Source organism: Ovis aries, chromosome 24, assembly GCF_016772045.2.
Source record: "Ovis aries strain OAR_USU_Benz2616 breed Rambouillet chromosome 24, ARS-UI_Ramb_v3.0, whole genome shotgun sequence".
NCBI lineage: Eukaryota > Metazoa > Chordata > Mammalia > Artiodactyla > Bovidae > Ovis > Ovis aries.
The window spans coordinates 9,875,251-9,892,692 of NC_056077.1; the positions used below are offsets into that span (position 1 = coordinate 9,875,251).

Genomic DNA, 17,442 nt, shown 5'->3' on the forward strand with positions numbered 1-17,442 from the left:
GCTGTTTACAAACAGAAACTGCTCCTTCCTGCCCGCCTTTGAGAATGGGGCTGTCTGGGCGGGCTGGAGCAATAGAGCTCTTACAGGGAGGGCTCCCAGAATGCCTCTTCTGGCCTCCCTCCAAAGGCCATCAGGAGACAGCCTGGGAATCCAGAGATTGGGCTCTTCTGTAAAGAGGTTTTGCAACACAATCCAGCACGTTGACCTGCGGGAGCTGACGCCCATATTTCTGCATAAGGTGCCCCAGCCCTCGCACCTCACACCGCAAGGCGGCACTGCAAGCCCCTCCCTCTCACTCTAAGCCTGCGGGGGAGTGGGTGTGACTTGGGCTGGAGTCAACAAGTGAAGCAGTGCGGGAGACCCGGGTTCCACTCCTGGGTCGGGAAGATCCGCTGGAGAAGGGAGAGGCTACCCGAGCTAGTATTCTTGGGCTTCCCTGGTGGCTCAGCAGGTAAAGAATCCGCCTGCAATGCGGGAGACCTGGATTCGATCCCTGGGTTGGGAAGATCCCCTGGAGAGGGGAAAGGCTACCCACTCCAGTATTCTGGCCTGGACGATTCCCTGGACTGTATAGTCGGTGGCGTCGCAGAGAGTCGGACATGACTGACTGTATAGGCCATGGGGTGGCAAAGGGCCGGGACACGACTGAGCAACTTTCACTTTCAACAAGTAAGGCTGGAACCCCAGTTCCCTTTTGGTAGCTCCCCATCTCAATCAGCCCTTCTAGAGCCCCCTCGCCCCGCCGCCATAATAATAATACACTAGAACAAGAGGAAATGCAAACACCACAGCAAATAAGCACAAACGTCTCTTTAAAACACTTGGCTCCATTGTTTGACATGGAATAGAGCAACTAAAGGAAAGCAGGCTGCTTGCCACACAGAACAGGGGATGGCTGCGTTCAAAGCTCAGTTCTGCCACTCGCTGTGATCTGGGGAACCGCACACATTTTGTGCCTTTGTCAACACCTCTGTAAAATGTGGCTGAGGACGGTCCCCGCCACACCTCATAAAATTGTTATGAGGATTCAGGAAACAACGTCAATGAATGCCCAGTAAGAGTAGCAACTAGGTGATGGTAGCAAGTGGATCTGGAAAATGAGTGGCAGCCACCTTGCAATGAGGGGAGGGAGAAATTGGGAAAACTGTCTGAAGCAGCATAGTGCTATTTGAAAGAAGACTTAAATTAGTTGTCATGGATACTGTAAAACCTTGAGGGCGACCACTAAAAAAATTTTCAGTATATTTGATAGGCTAAGAGAGGAGAAAAAAAATGAAATCATAAAATATTTAAAAACAGATGGCATAAAAAGAGGGAAAGAGTAAAAAAAGAATTAAGTGCACTGAATACATTTACAAACATGGTAGATATCAGTCCACCTCTGTCATTATATTAAATGTGAATGGTGTAAATATACCAGTTAAAAAACAGAGGCTGTCAGAAAGACAAGACTCAACCACATGTATACAAGAAACCGACTTTAAATCTGAACGAATGGGAGTTCTAGCAGAAGGTAAAGGGCTGTGGAGTTGAACTGCCCAGGTTTGATTGATAGCTGTTTCTTCAACCTCGCTGAGACTCAGTTTTCTGTCCTGTAAAATGGGATCATAATAGTTATGATTGTGTAGAGATATTTTGAGCATTCAATGAGCTAATTCATATGAAGCCTTTAGAGCAGTGACTGATGGGGCTTCCCTGGCAGTCCAGTAGTTGAAACTCTGGTCCTCCACTTGGGGAGCATGGGTTTGATCCCTGGTCAGGGAACTAGAATCCCACATGTCACTTGGTGTGGTCAAATGTTAAAAAAAAAAAAAAAAGGATAGTGACTGGCACACAGTACTGTTAAGAGCATGGTGGTTTTGCTGCTGTTGTTATTATTATCAAGTGTAGCTTCAGGGCAAGTTGCTCAGCTCTTCCAGCCAGCTTTTCGCTTCCAAGCTTCCCCTAAATAGAAACTCTACAACCATCATTTTTTCCTTGAGTTTTAGGTCAAGATCACCTGCATAATTTCCAGGGTCTAGTGCAAAATGAAAGTGCAGGACCCCCTACTCAAAATATTTAAGAATCCCACATTGGTCCTGGCAGGGCATTAAATCGAGTGCAGAGTCCTTTTGTGTGATGGCCCAGGTCTCATGCCTATGAAGCTGGCTCTGCTGAAGATCCACAGACAGAGGGCAAGGTCAGAATCTAGGAGGCCAGCCATGCCGCCCCTCCCCCTCCCAGCCCCAACCTGCTCCACCTGACAGGTCAGAAACTCGGGGACCTCCTGCCTGGGGGCACATCTCACTCCTCCGACCCAACCCGTGGAACCTTGGCCCAGATGTGTGCCTTGCCAAATAAATGCCTTGCTGCCTGCTTCCTTTTGAAATCCTGGACCCAGGATTCCGAGGGGGCCTCCTTTCTGTGAACCCACTAGAGCAGAACCAGGGGCCAGGTTGGGAAGGAAAATATACTGGGGGTAGCTAACACTGATGATTCAGCTTTGCTCAAGGGTGGGCTGAGCGTTCCTGGTTTCAGGGGGATGCCTGCTCCTAGGAGCCCCGGGCAGGAACAAGTCCCAGCCTGTCCATGCACTCCCCACCTTCCAGTCACCCAGTTGGCCATGTACCTGCACCCCCCCATCTCCCGGGGAGGAGGGAGGCTGGCAGAGACTTCAGGGATTTTTGCCTCTCAGGGGCTCTGTTTACGTAGCCTGGCAAAGTCCAGGGGCTCCAGCTCTCTCTGGGCCCACTCTCCCCTGTCCTAAAGGTCACCACTCACAGGCCCTTGACCTCCGGGGTGCTTGGAGCTGCTCCCATGCAGGCAGGGCAGGGGAGCAGGGGGCCTGGCCAGCTGACACAGGCAATGGCGTAAGTGACAGCTCCAGGGTGCCCAGCCGCCCGGGCAATTCCCGGCGAGCGTGGGCAGCTGGCGAACAAGCATTCAGTGTCCGTGCAGCCCACCAGGCTCTGAAACACGTCCTCTCTGTTTTCTGGGGGGTGGAGCCTGATCGTAACCCCTCAGGGCCCAGTGACTGCAGGATACCCGCCATCTCACACCCCTATTTTATATCCCCATCCATCCTCTCCTTCATCAAGAGGGAGGGACTCCCTGCAGACCTGGGTGCAAGCCAGCTGTTTTTTTTTTTTAATCTCAAAGATCTTGTCCATCCCAGCCTGGGCAGGGCCCGGGAAAAGCCTCTGGCTCCATCCGTCCTCTCTTTCCATTCCCTACCCCCTCAGAAATGAACCTCGCAGGCGTTCTGCCAAGCTCAAAATCCTGAAATGCAAGCCACTGCCTCGTGGGTGCCCAAGAAGAGTCGGGGTGGGGCTGGCTCCCTCGGTGGCACCCAACCCCTCCTCCCCTTACACACTCCACTCTGGCATCAGACATAGCCCCCCGAAGACCCACACCCCCACTCTAGGGCATGCATGCATGCTAGGTCACTTCAGTCATGTCCGACTCTTTGCGACCCCATGGACTGTAGCCCACGAGGCTCCTCTGTCCATGGGATTATTTAGGCAAGATTACTGGAGTGGGTTGCCATGCCTTCCTCCAAGGGCGGGGGCAGGGGCTCCTTCCTGATTCAGGGATCAAACCCACGTCTCCCGCCTCCTGCGTCTCCTGCTTTGGCAAGCAGGTCTTTACCATCAGCGCCATCTGGGAAGCCCCCTCTAGGGCAGTGGGGAAGTTTTCAGAACCTCAAATCCAGAGAGAGATATGAGAGGCAGGTGTGCTTTGCATGTAGAGATTGGGTGGGGTGGGGGGCAGACTGTTTGAAATCCAGGACCCCCAGGTGGATTGGAGATACGGATGATGGATCTCTTTCAATTCAGAGCTTATTACTTGGTGGGAGTTGAGGGGGAGGAAAGGGAGAGGAAGTGGGTGCAAGGCAGGAAATCAAGGTGCTATCTCTGCCCAAACAGCTACCAGACTGCATGAGCTAACTTGTGGAATCTCTGAACAGGGATGCCAAAACTGCGTATCTTAATTGTGTTTATTATTATTGCTGCTGTTCCTGTTGCTACCCTGCCTTCCTTCTGGGGCCTCAGTTCCCCACAGGGGTGCACGGTGTCTCTGTCTCCACCTGTGCTGGGGAGGGGAAGTTGCCTTCCCAGAGAAAAGAGTGGGTTTAGCTGCTCCAGGATGGTCCCCGGGACACTTCTGTCCTCTGCTCAGAGCTCCCAGCCCAGGCAGGGTCTCCAGCTTGGGTTTGTTCATATCCTGTTCACTCTCTCAGCTCAGGGACACATGAGTCCATCTTGGGAGTCTCCTAGTGTTCCACTCTTGTGTAGGCAGGGTAATAAATACACTTGGAATTGAATTAAAGTTAGTCACTGGAACTAATTCTATTCATTCTATCGTCATCCATCCATTTAACAAATATTTCTTGAGGCCTGTCGTGTGCCAGATGCTGTGCTGGAGGGAGGGTTGCAAAAATAAAGAGGATGGTGCCCACCTCGGGACTCAGAACTGAGTGGGAGTAGGCACACACCTATCAGCCCCCCACCTATAGTAATGGAAAGGATCCCCCAAGGGGCTCATTAAACAGCACCCAGAACCTCTTGCTGGGCTTTCTGACTCTAAGGCTGAGAAGGGCCCAGGAATCTGCATTTTACAAAAGGACTTCCCTGGTGATCCAGTGCCTAAGACTTCACATCCCCAATGCAGGGGGCCCAGGTTCAATTCCTAGTCAGGGAACTAGATCCTGCATGCCACAACTAAGAGTTCACGTGCCACAACTAAGACCTGGTGTAGCCAAATAAATAAATAAGAACTTCACAAGGGAGTTTGGAAAGGCTGGCCTAAGGAATAGGATTTATACCCAGAGCTGAGAAGGAAAGGAAGCTGCAAGGACCCATCAGAGGGAGCAAGCTAGCCCTTCCTGGGGAACTGAGAGCTGTGAACTAAAGCACAAGGCCATTCACTGGGTGGAGAAGGGACTCATGTTCCTGGAGCCAGAACAGCATGTGCAAAGGTCCTGTGGTGGGAAAGTGAAAGACCAGGGTGGATGGGGCACAGGAGGAAGGGGACCTGGAGAAGTGGATCAGAGTTAATGTTGGGGTGGGGGATACCCTAGGAGTCTGGGGAGCCCTGGAAGGGTTTTGTGCAAGAGGGGCTGACATGACTGATGCTTTGAAAAATTTTTTCATTTTTCAGATGAACTTATGTTTGCCAGAGGAAGGGATAGTTTGGGACAGACAGGTACACACTGCTACTTTTAAAATGGATAACCGTCAAGGACCTACGCTGTACCACAGGGAACTCTCCTCAATGTTCTGTGCCAGCCTGGATGGGAGGGGAGTCTGGGGAGAATGGATACATGTATATGTATGGCTGAGCCCCTTCTCTGTCCACATGAAACTATCACAACATTGATAACCAGCTGTATACCCCTATACCCCAATACAAGGGCTTCCCAGGTGGTGCTAATGGTAAAGAACCCGCCTGCCAGTGCAGGAGATATAGAAACGTGGGTTCGATCCCCTGGGTTGGGAAGATCCCTTGGAGGAAGGCATGGGAACACACTCCAGTATTCTTGGCTGGAAAATTCCATCGACAGAGAAGCCTAGCGGGTTATAATCCAGAGGGTCACAAAGAGTCTGACACAACTGAAGGGACTTAGCACACACCCCAATACAAAATAAAAAGTTCAAAAACACCCCGAGCTTTTTCATTCCCCAGATGCACACACGGAGCCTTGCAGGTCCATCCGCCTTCCGGCAGGATCAGGCTTCTCTCCCAGCTGCCACCTCCGTGGGGCCCCGCAGAGGGAGCAGCATGGAGCACACGTAGTCCGGAGTCCCACCTCGCCAGACGGGAGGCTCCGGACTCGGTGTCGGCTCTCAGGTGCTGTGCCCATCTCTGTGTCCCCTGGGGGTGGCCCAGCAGCTCCAGAGGGAGAGGGAAGCTGTTTTCCAGTCCCGCTGCCAAGATCCCCCTCTGGTTCCCCTGCCCCGCCCTCAGACAGCAGTGCCAGGACCAATCCTCCCCTCGCCGCCATTCCACCCACCTCCTCTGACTCTGGAGTCACCTGCCAAGGTGCTAACAGATGGGGGGACAAGCCAGGGCCACAGTGCAGATGCTCACGCCCTCAGGAGACTCTCCTCCGAACCCCCAGACCTGAGCGAGCCCCTTCTCCCACCGCCCACATGCCCTGAAGTCTGGCTGGCCGAGGAAAGGGGGCGTCCCCAGCCCCTCCTCAGACCCTCAGCGCTTGCTGGGAAGGAGGCTGGAGGGAAGGTGGGCAGTGCCCACAGGGGTTGGGCCGCCAAGCACGATTGGCATGGAGTTGGCGGGATGCCCGAACATCCACTCAGGGGCGTAGGGTCAGGGCACGGCTCAGGGGGCGGGGCTACACACTAGGCCTTATTTGCATACAACCCTGAGGGGCTGGGCCAGGCCTCCGGTGTAACTCTTGACGCCATCTCCCCCACCTCCGCTGCGCCCAGGCCCACTGGCCCCGTTACCCTCGGGGGATGCTCTTACCCACACACCCAATGTCTTTATCTCCTCTTTTGCGTAGATTTAAAGCACCTGGACCAGTTCCTGGAATCCAGGGAGGGTGGACAGGAGGGGAGAAAAGACGTCCATTCTCCAAACTGATGAAAAAGGCTCCTGAGAAGATTTCTGGGAAAAGGTGAAGCCACTGGGGTTTATGAGGAACCAAGATGGGGAGGGGGGTTCCCAAGTGGCGCTAGTGATAAAGAACTCTCCTGCCAATGCAGGAGACGTAAGAGAGGCGAGTTCCATCCCTGGGTTGGGAAGATCCCCTAGAGAAGGGAATGGCAATCCACTCCAATATTCTTGCCTGCAGAATCCCATGGACAGAGGAGCCTGGCAGGCTATGGTCCATAGGATCGCAGAGTCAGACACGACTGAAGCAACTGAGCACGCACGCAGAATTGGGGAGGTGGAGTGGGACTGTATGGCTTTTTCTGCACCGTTCCTTTCCACGGGTGATGCACACCTCCTGGGGCCTCAAAAGCTCTCCTCCTTTTGTTCTGGGTCAGCTTCAGGACCTCAGTCACCAAGCTCACAACATGATTTGCTAAGTTGACGTGTGGATCAGCGAGTCCTGGGCTGGCCAGGCCACTGAAGAGTCCCCCCTGGCCTGCAATTCTGTCTGGTGGGGGTCCTTAACAGATACTGAGAAAGCAGGAGTCCCCCTAACTAACCCAACCAGCAAGGCGCCCCTGCTATGCACCAGTCTCTGTGGCCTGCATTTCATAGACATTACTCTGGTCAACTGGCTAAGCCCCCACGAATAGAAACTATTATTGTTATTCCCACTTTACAGGTGAGGAAACCGAGGCTTGGGGCAGTTACATGAGTTGTCCATAATCACCCAGAGAATGAACTTCAGTGCCTGAATATATTTAAAGTTCCTGGACCAGTTCTTGGTCTGCTGTAGTTCCCGGTCAGGATGGTCCTGCTTTGGAACAGGAGGCTGCATACCCATTGGAAAGGTCAGTTCTCTGACTCACATCCTCCCCTGATGGGTCTCACTCATCTGAGACCACCAACAGCTGGGGTTGAGCTGTGGGCACTGCAGAGATGCCCTCCGACACACACAGACTCACACTCTGCCAGGCTCAAACCCACTGGGCTTGTGGCAGGGGAGGGGCCTTTCCAGGAGCCCCTTGGCCACCCTCACCAGGCTGTCCTGGGCTTTGCCCCCCATGGGTGCCCACACCCTGTCCGGCCTGCGGAGGAGCGCCAGGAATCCCAAGCAGCATAGTTGGGTGGGGAGGAGGGAAGGACCAGCCCTCCCTGGGGCACAGAAAGTTCCTCCCGGGAGCCCATCTGTAGTTACAAGGGACCCAAGAAGGTGCAGCCAGAGGCTCAAAGCCCAGCCCAATATAGAGACCAAGAATTTTCTGTGTGTTTTCAAGGGAGGAATTGAAGGACTCCACATAGCTCCTTAGGAATTTTAATCATGTGCCTTGAACCTGCTTCCTTTCCTGCCCCACCCCCCTCAGCCTGTGTGAGGGGACACTTGTCAAGGGTGCCCCAGGAACCACAGGAGCAAACAGCCAGGACTTTGTGTGATGGTGACGCAGTGACATTTCTGGTCAAAGCAAAAAATGCAGCCGCCTCCCTCCCAGAGCCTAGCAGCCTGACGCTGGCTGGGGAAGGGTGAAAGGTGAAAGCCCCCTGGGACCAGTGCCAACTCAACTTAACTATACTGCTGTGGGCACCCCATAACATGTGGTTGGAAGCCTGGACTCAGCCTGATTGCCTGGGTGTGGATCCTGGCTTCACCATCTCTGTAAATTTGGATGACTTCCTAAACTGCCCTATGCCTCAGTTTCATTATCTGTAAAATGGGGACAGGCACAGCAGTGACTTCAAAGGATGAATGTGGGATTACCTGAGATAAGAGGGTAGCACTCGGCATCTCACAAGTGTTCAAGATGTTATCTCAATTATTATTATTATTTATTATTGCTGTTTGTTAGCAGAGAACAGATAAATGCTGTCGCACCAGGTCAGCTGCTTGGTGAGTAGGGCTCTGGGGTCCTCTGTTCCCTGCAGTGATTGCCACTGGCCTTGCCAGACCCCTCTTGGACTCCAGGTCCACTTTAAACAGTAACTTTTATTTGGGAGGCTGGGGTCAGCTGTTCAGACCCTAAAGTCACTTAGCTAGACTCATGTCCTATCTCAGCCATTTATTCACTGTGTGAGATTCTTAACCTCTCTGGGCCTTAATTTCCACTTCCATAAAATGACGTTGTAAATAGAACCCATGTTCCAGGGCTTAGTTCCCTGACCAGGGACTGAACCCACACCCCCTACAATGGATGTGCAGAGTCTTAACCGCTGGATCACCAGGGAAGTCCTTGAAGCTCACTTTTAAAAACCTCATATGACTCTTCAATGAAACAGAATTGTTTTCCCCTGGTTTGTTTGACTGAAGACTGTGGCTTGAAGTTCTGTGAAGGCAGGTGGATTCCCTGCTAGAGCCGCAATGCCCAGCACAGGGGCCAGGTGTTCCTTGAATATTTCAAATGAAGACGTGAATGAATGAATGAAAGCTTACATGGAGTAACACAGTGTTCGAGGGTAGCCCTTCTATGTGTCTTACTTATCCATAGGCACCTTCAGTCCCAGACCAGCTGGCACAACTCTCGGCCCTTCAAAGTCATCGAGCAAAGACAGGCTCGATGTACCCTCTCAGCTCTCCTTAACCTGGGGGGAAAAGTGGGTTCTGCAACAGGCCTGGGAGTTCTGAAGAGGAGAGGGTACTGGCTCCAACTCTAACTGGCTGTGTGACTATGAGCAAATCACTGTGCCTCTGCGCTTTCTCTTCTGAAATATAAGGGCTTGAAAGTATCACCTCCTGAGGCCCCTGTGAGCCCTATCTATTCCTTCATCCATCCACTCAAGAAACATCTGGTGATTCTAAAGGTTAAAACCAAACCAGAGGGCCGCCTCTGAATCACTCTTGTTAACCAGAAAATGAAAAAAAAAAAACCCAGGACCTTTGCATTCCTAGAGCATTGCTTTTGAGGTTCTACTGTACTGTTCCTGGCCTCTGAATTTGTGAAATGAAATTGGGAAAGAGAATACAACAGCATTCAAATTAGTGAGTATCCTGGCCCCCAACAGCTCCAGCCCTGATATCTCAGACCCTATGTCCCTTCTTTTATTTTTTTTAATTTAAATTTTCTTTTTTTTAATTTGTTTTTTACCCCTTCTTTTGAAGCACCCCTATTGGGAAGTAGATAGATAGCAAGGTCAGAGAGTGACTTTTGGTGTCAAACATGATCATAAATTCTGAACAACTCACCCAGGGAGAAACCTGGGGGCATAGGAAATCAACCAGACAGAAGACAAGCAACCTGGTCCCCACTGCATATCTGCCTTGTCTGTATCATGCAACCCCACTTGAAGTGTGACCCCCTTCTCCTCTGCAGCCCCTGGGCCTCAGTTTTCTGGATCAGAGGATCTTTCAGGAGCCTCAGCAAAGCAAAACACCAAAATCAACTGCTTAAAGGGTCAGCAAGCCAGCTATGTGAGTGAAGCAGGACTGGTGTGTGGCAATAGGGAATGGTGGGGACTGTGGTAAAATGAATGCTGCAAGCTCGGTGTATCAGCTTCAGGGAGAGTGTGCAGACAGGGCAGCCAGATAATCCCATCTTTAATACAACCAAATGTGTGTGTGCACGTATGTGTGTGTGTGTGTGTGTGTGTGTGTGTGTGTGTGTGTAGAATGTATTATTTAGTCATTGGCAATTAATTCAATACATTTTGAAAGCTTCCTGATCACTGAGACTCAGGTCCATGCCCATCAGCCTTCCATCTTCAACCCTGTCTCTCTTCTGTGGCTTCTCACTTTGTCCCTGAAGCCTGCTGGATCTCTGCACCACAGGTCTGGTCTCAGAAATGCTAAAATGCTGGGTAAGGCCATGGAGACAGGGAAGACTACAAGTGTGAGCCCATACATGCACACACACACACACACACACACACACATGCACTGCTTAGGGAGTGGTCTGTTCCCTGGAGCCAGCTGGACAGCATCCTCCTGAACCCACTGGAAAGCAAGTCAACTGAGAGATCCTCCAGCTTCTCCCAGTTTCCTCCCAGGCCTGGCAGGGAGCCAGCTCTTGGTCGTGTCTCTAGGATTTCCTGCCTGGGCTGCATCAGGGAAGACACCCAGTGAGGCTGTGGTCACCGTGCCAGCCTCTGAGAGCCACAGGGGAAAACACCTCACGGGTCCCTAAGCTGTAAAAGCAGACAGGAGACTTACCTTCCCACGGCAAAATGCAACTATACCTTTTTTCTTCTAAAACTCAGAAGTCATCCCATCTGTCCAAGATGAATGTACATGCATTTATATGCACTTGTTTATTTACAATTCACCCAATCAAGTATTGCATGCGCGTGCGTGCTGTCGTGGCTGACTCTGTGCGACCCAGGGATCTCTTGAGTCTGCTGCATTGATAGGCAGATTCTTCACCACTGTGTAAAAGAATCTATCTGCCCAGGTGGCGCAGTGGTAAAGAATCTGCCTGCCAATGCAGGAGATGCAAGAGACCTGAGTTCAAACCCTGGGTCGGGAAGATCCCCTGGAATAGGTAATGGCTATCCACTCCAGTATTCTTGCCTGGGAAATACCATGAACAGAGGAGCCTGGTGGGCTGCAGTCCATGTGGTCGCGGAGAGTCAGACATGACTGAGTGACTGAGCATGCAAGTACAATAACCTCTTTATGGAACACCCACTTTTACAGCGACTGGGGTGCAGAGCTGACTAAAAGCTCAGGCTGTCCCCAGTTCTCTCCACTGCATTTTCTGACCCCGTTGCTCTACAAAAACACCTTTTCTCACAGTTCATCCAAAGACTCCTGGGCACTAAACCCAATAAACTTTTTATTTTATTAAAAAAATTTCCTAATGATGAGCACATCCAGTATCATTAGGGAAATGCAAATCAAACAAATCTCACAGATACCGTCTCACACCCATTAGGATGGCTAGTATTTAAAAAAAAAAAGAACCCAGAAAATAAATTTTGACAAGGATAGTCCCACCAGCCCTTGTTAGTGGGACTAGTATGGTGGCTCTTCAAAAAATTAGAATTGTGTTATCTAACAATTCCTATTCTGAGTATGTATTCAAAATAATTGAAAGTAGGGTCTCAAAGAGATATTTGTATATCTGTGTTCACTGAAGCATTATTCATAATAGCTAAAACATGGAAGCAAACCAAGGGTCCATTGATAGGTGAATGGATAAGCAAGATTCAGTACAAGGGAATATTGTTTCGATTTAAAAATGGACGAAGTTTTGCAATATACTACAACCTGGGTGAACCTTGAGGACATTATACTAAGTGAAATAAGCCAGTCACAAAAAGTCAAATACTGTGTGGTTCCACTAGATACTTAGAGTAGTCAAAACCATAGACACCGAAAGTAGAATGGGTTGGCAAGGGGAAATAGGGGGAGTTACTGTTTAATGGATACAGACTTTTAGTTTTATAAGATGAAAAGAATTATGGAGATGGGTGGTGGTGATGGCTCAGTTCAGTTCAGTTCAGTTCATTTGCTCAGCCATGTCCGACTCTTTGCAACCCCATGGACTGCAGCACACCAGGCCTCCTTGTCCATCACCAACTCCCGGACTTTACTCAAACTCATGTCCATTGAGTCAGTGACGCCACCCAACCATCTTGTCTTCTGTTGTCCCCTTCTCCTCCCACCTTCAACCTTTCCCAGCATCAGGGTCTTTCCCAGTGAGTCAGTTCTTTGCATCAGGTGGACAAAGTATTGGCGTTTCAGCTTCAGCATCAGTCCTTCCAATGAGTATCCAGGACTGGTTTCCTTTAGGATGGACTGGCTGGATCTCCTTGCAGTCCAAGGGACTCTCAAAGAGTCTTCTCCAGCACCACAGTTCAAAAGCATCAATTCTTCAGTGCTCAGCTTTCTTTATAGTCCAACTCTCACATCCATACATGACTACTGGAAAAACCACAGTTTTGACTAGATGGACCTTTCTTGGCAAAGTAATGTCTCTGCTTTTTAATATGCTGCCTAGGTTGGTCATAACTTTTCTTCCAAGGAGCAAGTGTCTTTTAATTTCATGACTGCAGTTACCATCTGCAGTGATTTTGGAGTCCAAAAAAATAAAGTCTACCACTGTTTCCATTGTTTCCCCATCTATTTACCATGAAGTGATGGAACCAGATGTCATAATCTTAGTTTTCTGAACGTTGAGTTTAAAGCCAACTTTTTCATTCTCCTCTTTCATCAAGAGGCTCTTTAGTTCCTCTTCACTTTCTGCCATAGAGATGGTGTCATCTGCATATCTGAGGTTATTGATATTTCTCCTGGCAATCTTGATTCCAGCTTGGACTTCATCCAGTCCAGCATTTCTCATGATGTACTCTGCATATAAGTTAAATAAGCAGGGTGACAATACACAGCCTTGACATACTCCTTTCCCTATTTGGAACCAGTCTGTTGTTCCATATCCAGTTCTAACTGTTGCTTCTTGACCTACATACAGATTTCTCAGGAGGCAGGTCACGTGGTCTGGTATTCCTATCTCTTTAAGAATTTTCCACACAATATTATGAATGTTATTTGTTACCAATGAATTGTAAACTACTTTTATGTTATTTTTAATTTAAGATAAATTTTACATCACATGGATTTTATCATAGTAAGAAAAATTGAAAACAATCCTAATAGTGCACCGAGCACCCAGACTTTGGGTTTCTAAATACCATTCTCCAGTAAAAGGAAACAGGGTTCCTTGGAGAAATGCTGATTCCGGGACTGGAGCAGAAAAATTCGAAATGAGCCCGGAGCATCTTATAGGGCCAGAAAGTAAGGAAGTGCTCAAAAAACAAAAGGACAGGGGCTGTCAAAGGGACATAGGAACCACAGGACATAGGATCCAACCCAAAGAACTCCCAATGTCCAAAGCTGGAACAATTTGAGCAACACAATAAATAATGTAGTATTGGATTAAAGCCCAGAGTATAAAATATATATCCATGAGTAATATTGACATAAATAAATGATAGAATACATAACGGTGAGGATACTTTCTTAGAGAAGAATTACAAATAATACATGTATATACATATACCTTCTCCCAGAGATGGAGCTTAATCCATCCCACCTTGGGTGTAAGCTGGACTCAATGACACACTGTTAAAGAGTGGAGTACGCAAAGGGATGAGCAGTAACGGGCATAGAGGAGAAGTTTGGCAGATGCCCCCTTAACCGCGTGACCAGTTGTACCTCTACAGGGTGTCATGCAGACATCATGAATGCCTTCACAGAAAGGAATGAGAAAGACACTGCATCCCTGGTCTTCCCTGCCAAACCTGTAACCCCAGACTAATCACGAGAAAAGTGTCAGACAAACCCACGTTCAGGGACATTTAATGAAAACCTTCAAATACCAACAAATAGAAGGACTCTTCAAAACTGTCAAGATCATGAAAAACAGGGGAAGATGGAGAAACGGCCATCAGCAGAGGAGAGCTGATGCAAAGTAGTGTAACATACACCGGATTGGATCTTAGAACAGATAAGGTAAACAGGAAAAACAAATTCTGGAGTGTAGTTAATAGTGATGCACTAATGTTACTTCTTAGTTTTAACAAATGAACTGTAACAAACAGTTCCAACAGTTATTAGGGGGCGATGGGTGAAGGATACGTGGAAATTCTCCATGTTGTCTTTGCGACTTTTCTAAGAACCTAAACATATTGCACAATTTAAAAGTCTATTTAAAAAAGCATTTCCTCCTGATTAAAGAGGAACACATGTTCACTGTAGATGATTAAAATATAAACAAATAAGAAACCAGCAGTTACTTACTGCTGATTTTGTTAACATGCAAGTGTATTTCAATGCCATCTTATTCTGCACTTTTTTTTTTTACTTAAAATATAGTTAGTTGGCTCAGTGGTAAAGAATCTGCCTGCCAAGCAGGAGACCCAGGTTCGATCCCCAGAGAAGGAAATGACAACCCATTCCAGTAATCTTGCCTGGGAAGTCCCATGGACAGGGGAGCCTGGTGGGCTACAGTCCATGGGGTCTCAAAGAGTCAGACACAACTTAGTGACTTTGCGACTCCATGAACTGTAGCCCATCTTCCTCTGTCCAGGGAATTCTCCAGGCAAGAATACTAGAGTGGGTTGCCATTCCCTTCTCCAGGGGACTTTCCTGACCCAGGGCTTGAACCCAGGTCTCCTGCACTGCAGGCAGATTCTTTACCATCTGAGCCACCAGGGAAGCCCCAAACAACAACAATACTCTATTACACTAATGTAATGGATTATAGATAACTATATGGTGAAAGTGAAAGTGAAATCGCTCAGTCATGTCCGACTCTTTGAGACCCCATGGACTGTAGCCTACCAGATTCCTCTGTCCATGGGATTTTCCAGGCAAGAGTACTGGAGTGGGCTACCATTTCCTTCTCCTGGAGATCTTCCCAACCCAGGGATTGAACCCAGGTGTCCCGCATTGTAGGCAGACGCTTTACCGTCTGAGCTACCAGGGAAGTCAATTATACGGTAAGAATACTCTATTACAAAATAAAAGTAAATAAATAAGTAAACTTGTCTATTAAGGGCAGGATTCAAACCCAGGACTTCTGGCTCCAGTTCCTAATTTTTTTGCACCACCCCACATGGCTGACAGTCACCTCCACCTTGGACCAACCTTGTTTTATAGAAACAAGCTCAGTCTGGGAACTTGTACAAGACCCCTCAGCTCCTAAGTCACAGCTGGTCTCGGGACCCCTAGCTCGGATGTCCAGTCTTTGGACCCCATGGTCTATGCTGTGCTCCTTAACAGACAAACAGATTTTTTAAAACGTGACCTCTTCCGTTCCTGGGGAGGCTGACAACCTCACAGCATTCGGTCCCTGAGGGGTCACAGCACGTCTCCACCCTGGGATCCATCATGAGGCTGGTTCTGCAGCAAGGAACAAGCTCCCAGGTCTCTGGTTTGGGCACATTTATTTTGGCTCTTTTACATATATATATACATATTATTTTTTTTCCATGATAGGAGGAAAGGGAGAAAAATGACACTTTCTTTTATTTCGGTTTTTCTGCCTTTGCAAATTCTGTGCTATGTAAGGAGTGTGCGTGGAGAGGGGCGGAGTAGGGGTGGGGGGGAGGGGGCAGGCTCAAGGGCAGACGCCCATGCACGGGGTGCTGGGGAAGGTCTTCCTCATCGCCATGCACTTCTCCTTGTCGATGCACAGGGTGTTGGCCTTGATGGCCAGTTCATGCTCCAGCCGGCACTTGGTCATGACCAACAGCTGCAGCGTGTCCCGGGTCTCCCGCAGCCTCAGCTTGAGGGTCTGCAGGGTGTCGTCGATGGTGAACACCTCGTTCACCAACCTGGGGAGAGAGCAGAGGGGAAGGTGGGTTCGGCCAGCCAGAGGCCATAGGTGCCTCTCCCATGTGCCAGGCGCTGGGAGACTCAGAGAGCCAGGTGGGCGGGGCTCAGCCAGCAGGAAAGACAGAGGTGGGCAGGCATGGGGTGAACACCCCACAGAGTTGCTGAGGATGGTGAGCACAAAGCGAGACACAGATGGGGTGTTCAGGAAAATAAGCCAGTGGTTCCTCAGTTAAGCACAGACTCAAGACAGGAGCCACAAGAACTAAAAGTGAAGTGAAGTGAAAGCCGCTCAGTCGTGTCCGACTCTTGGCAACCCCATGGACTCTACAGTTCATGGAGTTCTCCAGGCCAGAATACTGGAGTGGGTAGCCTTTCCCTTCTCCAGGGGATCTCCCAACCCAGGTCTCCCACATTGCAGGCAGATTCTTTACCAGCTGAGATCGAACCCAGGTCTCCCACATTGCAGGCAGATTCTTTACCAGCTGAGCCACCAGGGAAACCCAAGAATACTGAAGTGGGTAGCCTATCCCTTCTCCAGCGGATCGTCCCGACCCAGGAATTGAACCAGGGTCTCCTGAATGGCACACGGATTCTTTACCAGCTAAGCTACCAGGGAAGAATAAACAGACACTCAAATCCTTGCACAAATACTCGTGTGGCGCTAATGAAAAGTCAGTGAAAATGTTAGCTGCCCAGTTGTGTCTGACTCTTGCAACTGCATGGACTATAGCTGGCCAGGCTCCTCTGTCCATGGAATTCTCCCGGCAAGAATACTGGTGTGGGTAGCTATTCCCTTCTTCAGGGGATCTTCCCTACCCAGGAATTGAATCCAGGTCTCCTGCATTGCAGGCAAATCCTTTACCGTCTGAGCCATCAGGGAAGCCTGCAGCACAAATAACAAGAGTCGAAACAACCCAAATGTCCATCGACAGATGAACGGATGCACAAAATATGCTCTGTCCCCACATGGGGATATTATCAAAAGGAATGCAAAGAACTGACTTATTGGAAAAGACTGATGCTGGGAAGATTGAAGGCAGGAGGAGAGGGGACAACAGAGGACAAGATGGTTGGATGGCACCACTGACTTGATGGACATGAGTTTGAGCAAGCTCCGGCAGCTGGTGATGGGCAGGGAAGCCTGGTGTGGTGCAGTTCACGGGATCACAAAGAGTTGGGCACGACTGAGTGACTGAACGGAACTGAATGAAAAGAATGAAGTGCTGACATGTACTACAACATGGATGGACCTTGAAGACATGATGCTGAGTGAAAGATACCAGGCACCACGTCTGAACCCCAGTACCTGTGAATGTGATGCTTTTTGGAAGAAGGATTTTTGTGGATGGAATTCAGTTAAGGATCCTGAGATGAAATTATCCTCCATTAAGTGTGCTGTGCTCAGTCAGTCCTGTCTGACTCTGTGTGACCCCATGGACTGTAGCCTGCCAGGCTCCTCTGTCCATGGGATTTTCCCAGAATACTGGAATGGGTTGCCCTGCCCTCCTCCAGGGTATCTTCCTGGGATCAAACCTGGATCTCCCGCATTGCAGGCGGATTATTTACTGTCTGAGCCACCA

At 49.4% G+C, this 17,442-nt stretch overlaps 1 protein-coding gene across 1 annotated transcript in view; it reads right to left on the reverse strand.

Moving 5' to 3' along the window:
- Nucleotides 1-15,644: 15,644 nt before the first annotated feature.
- The window catches only part of TEKT5 (tektin 5), a 47,624-nt gene continuing 45,826 nt past the window's right edge, over nucleotides 15,645-17,442 (reverse strand). Inside the window, exon 7 of the mRNA XM_004020767.4 lies at nucleotides 15,645-15,861. Within this exon, the coding sequence (XP_004020816.1) occupies nucleotides 15,645-15,861 (217 nt within the window). The remainder of the gene's footprint in view (nucleotides 15,862-17,442) is intronic.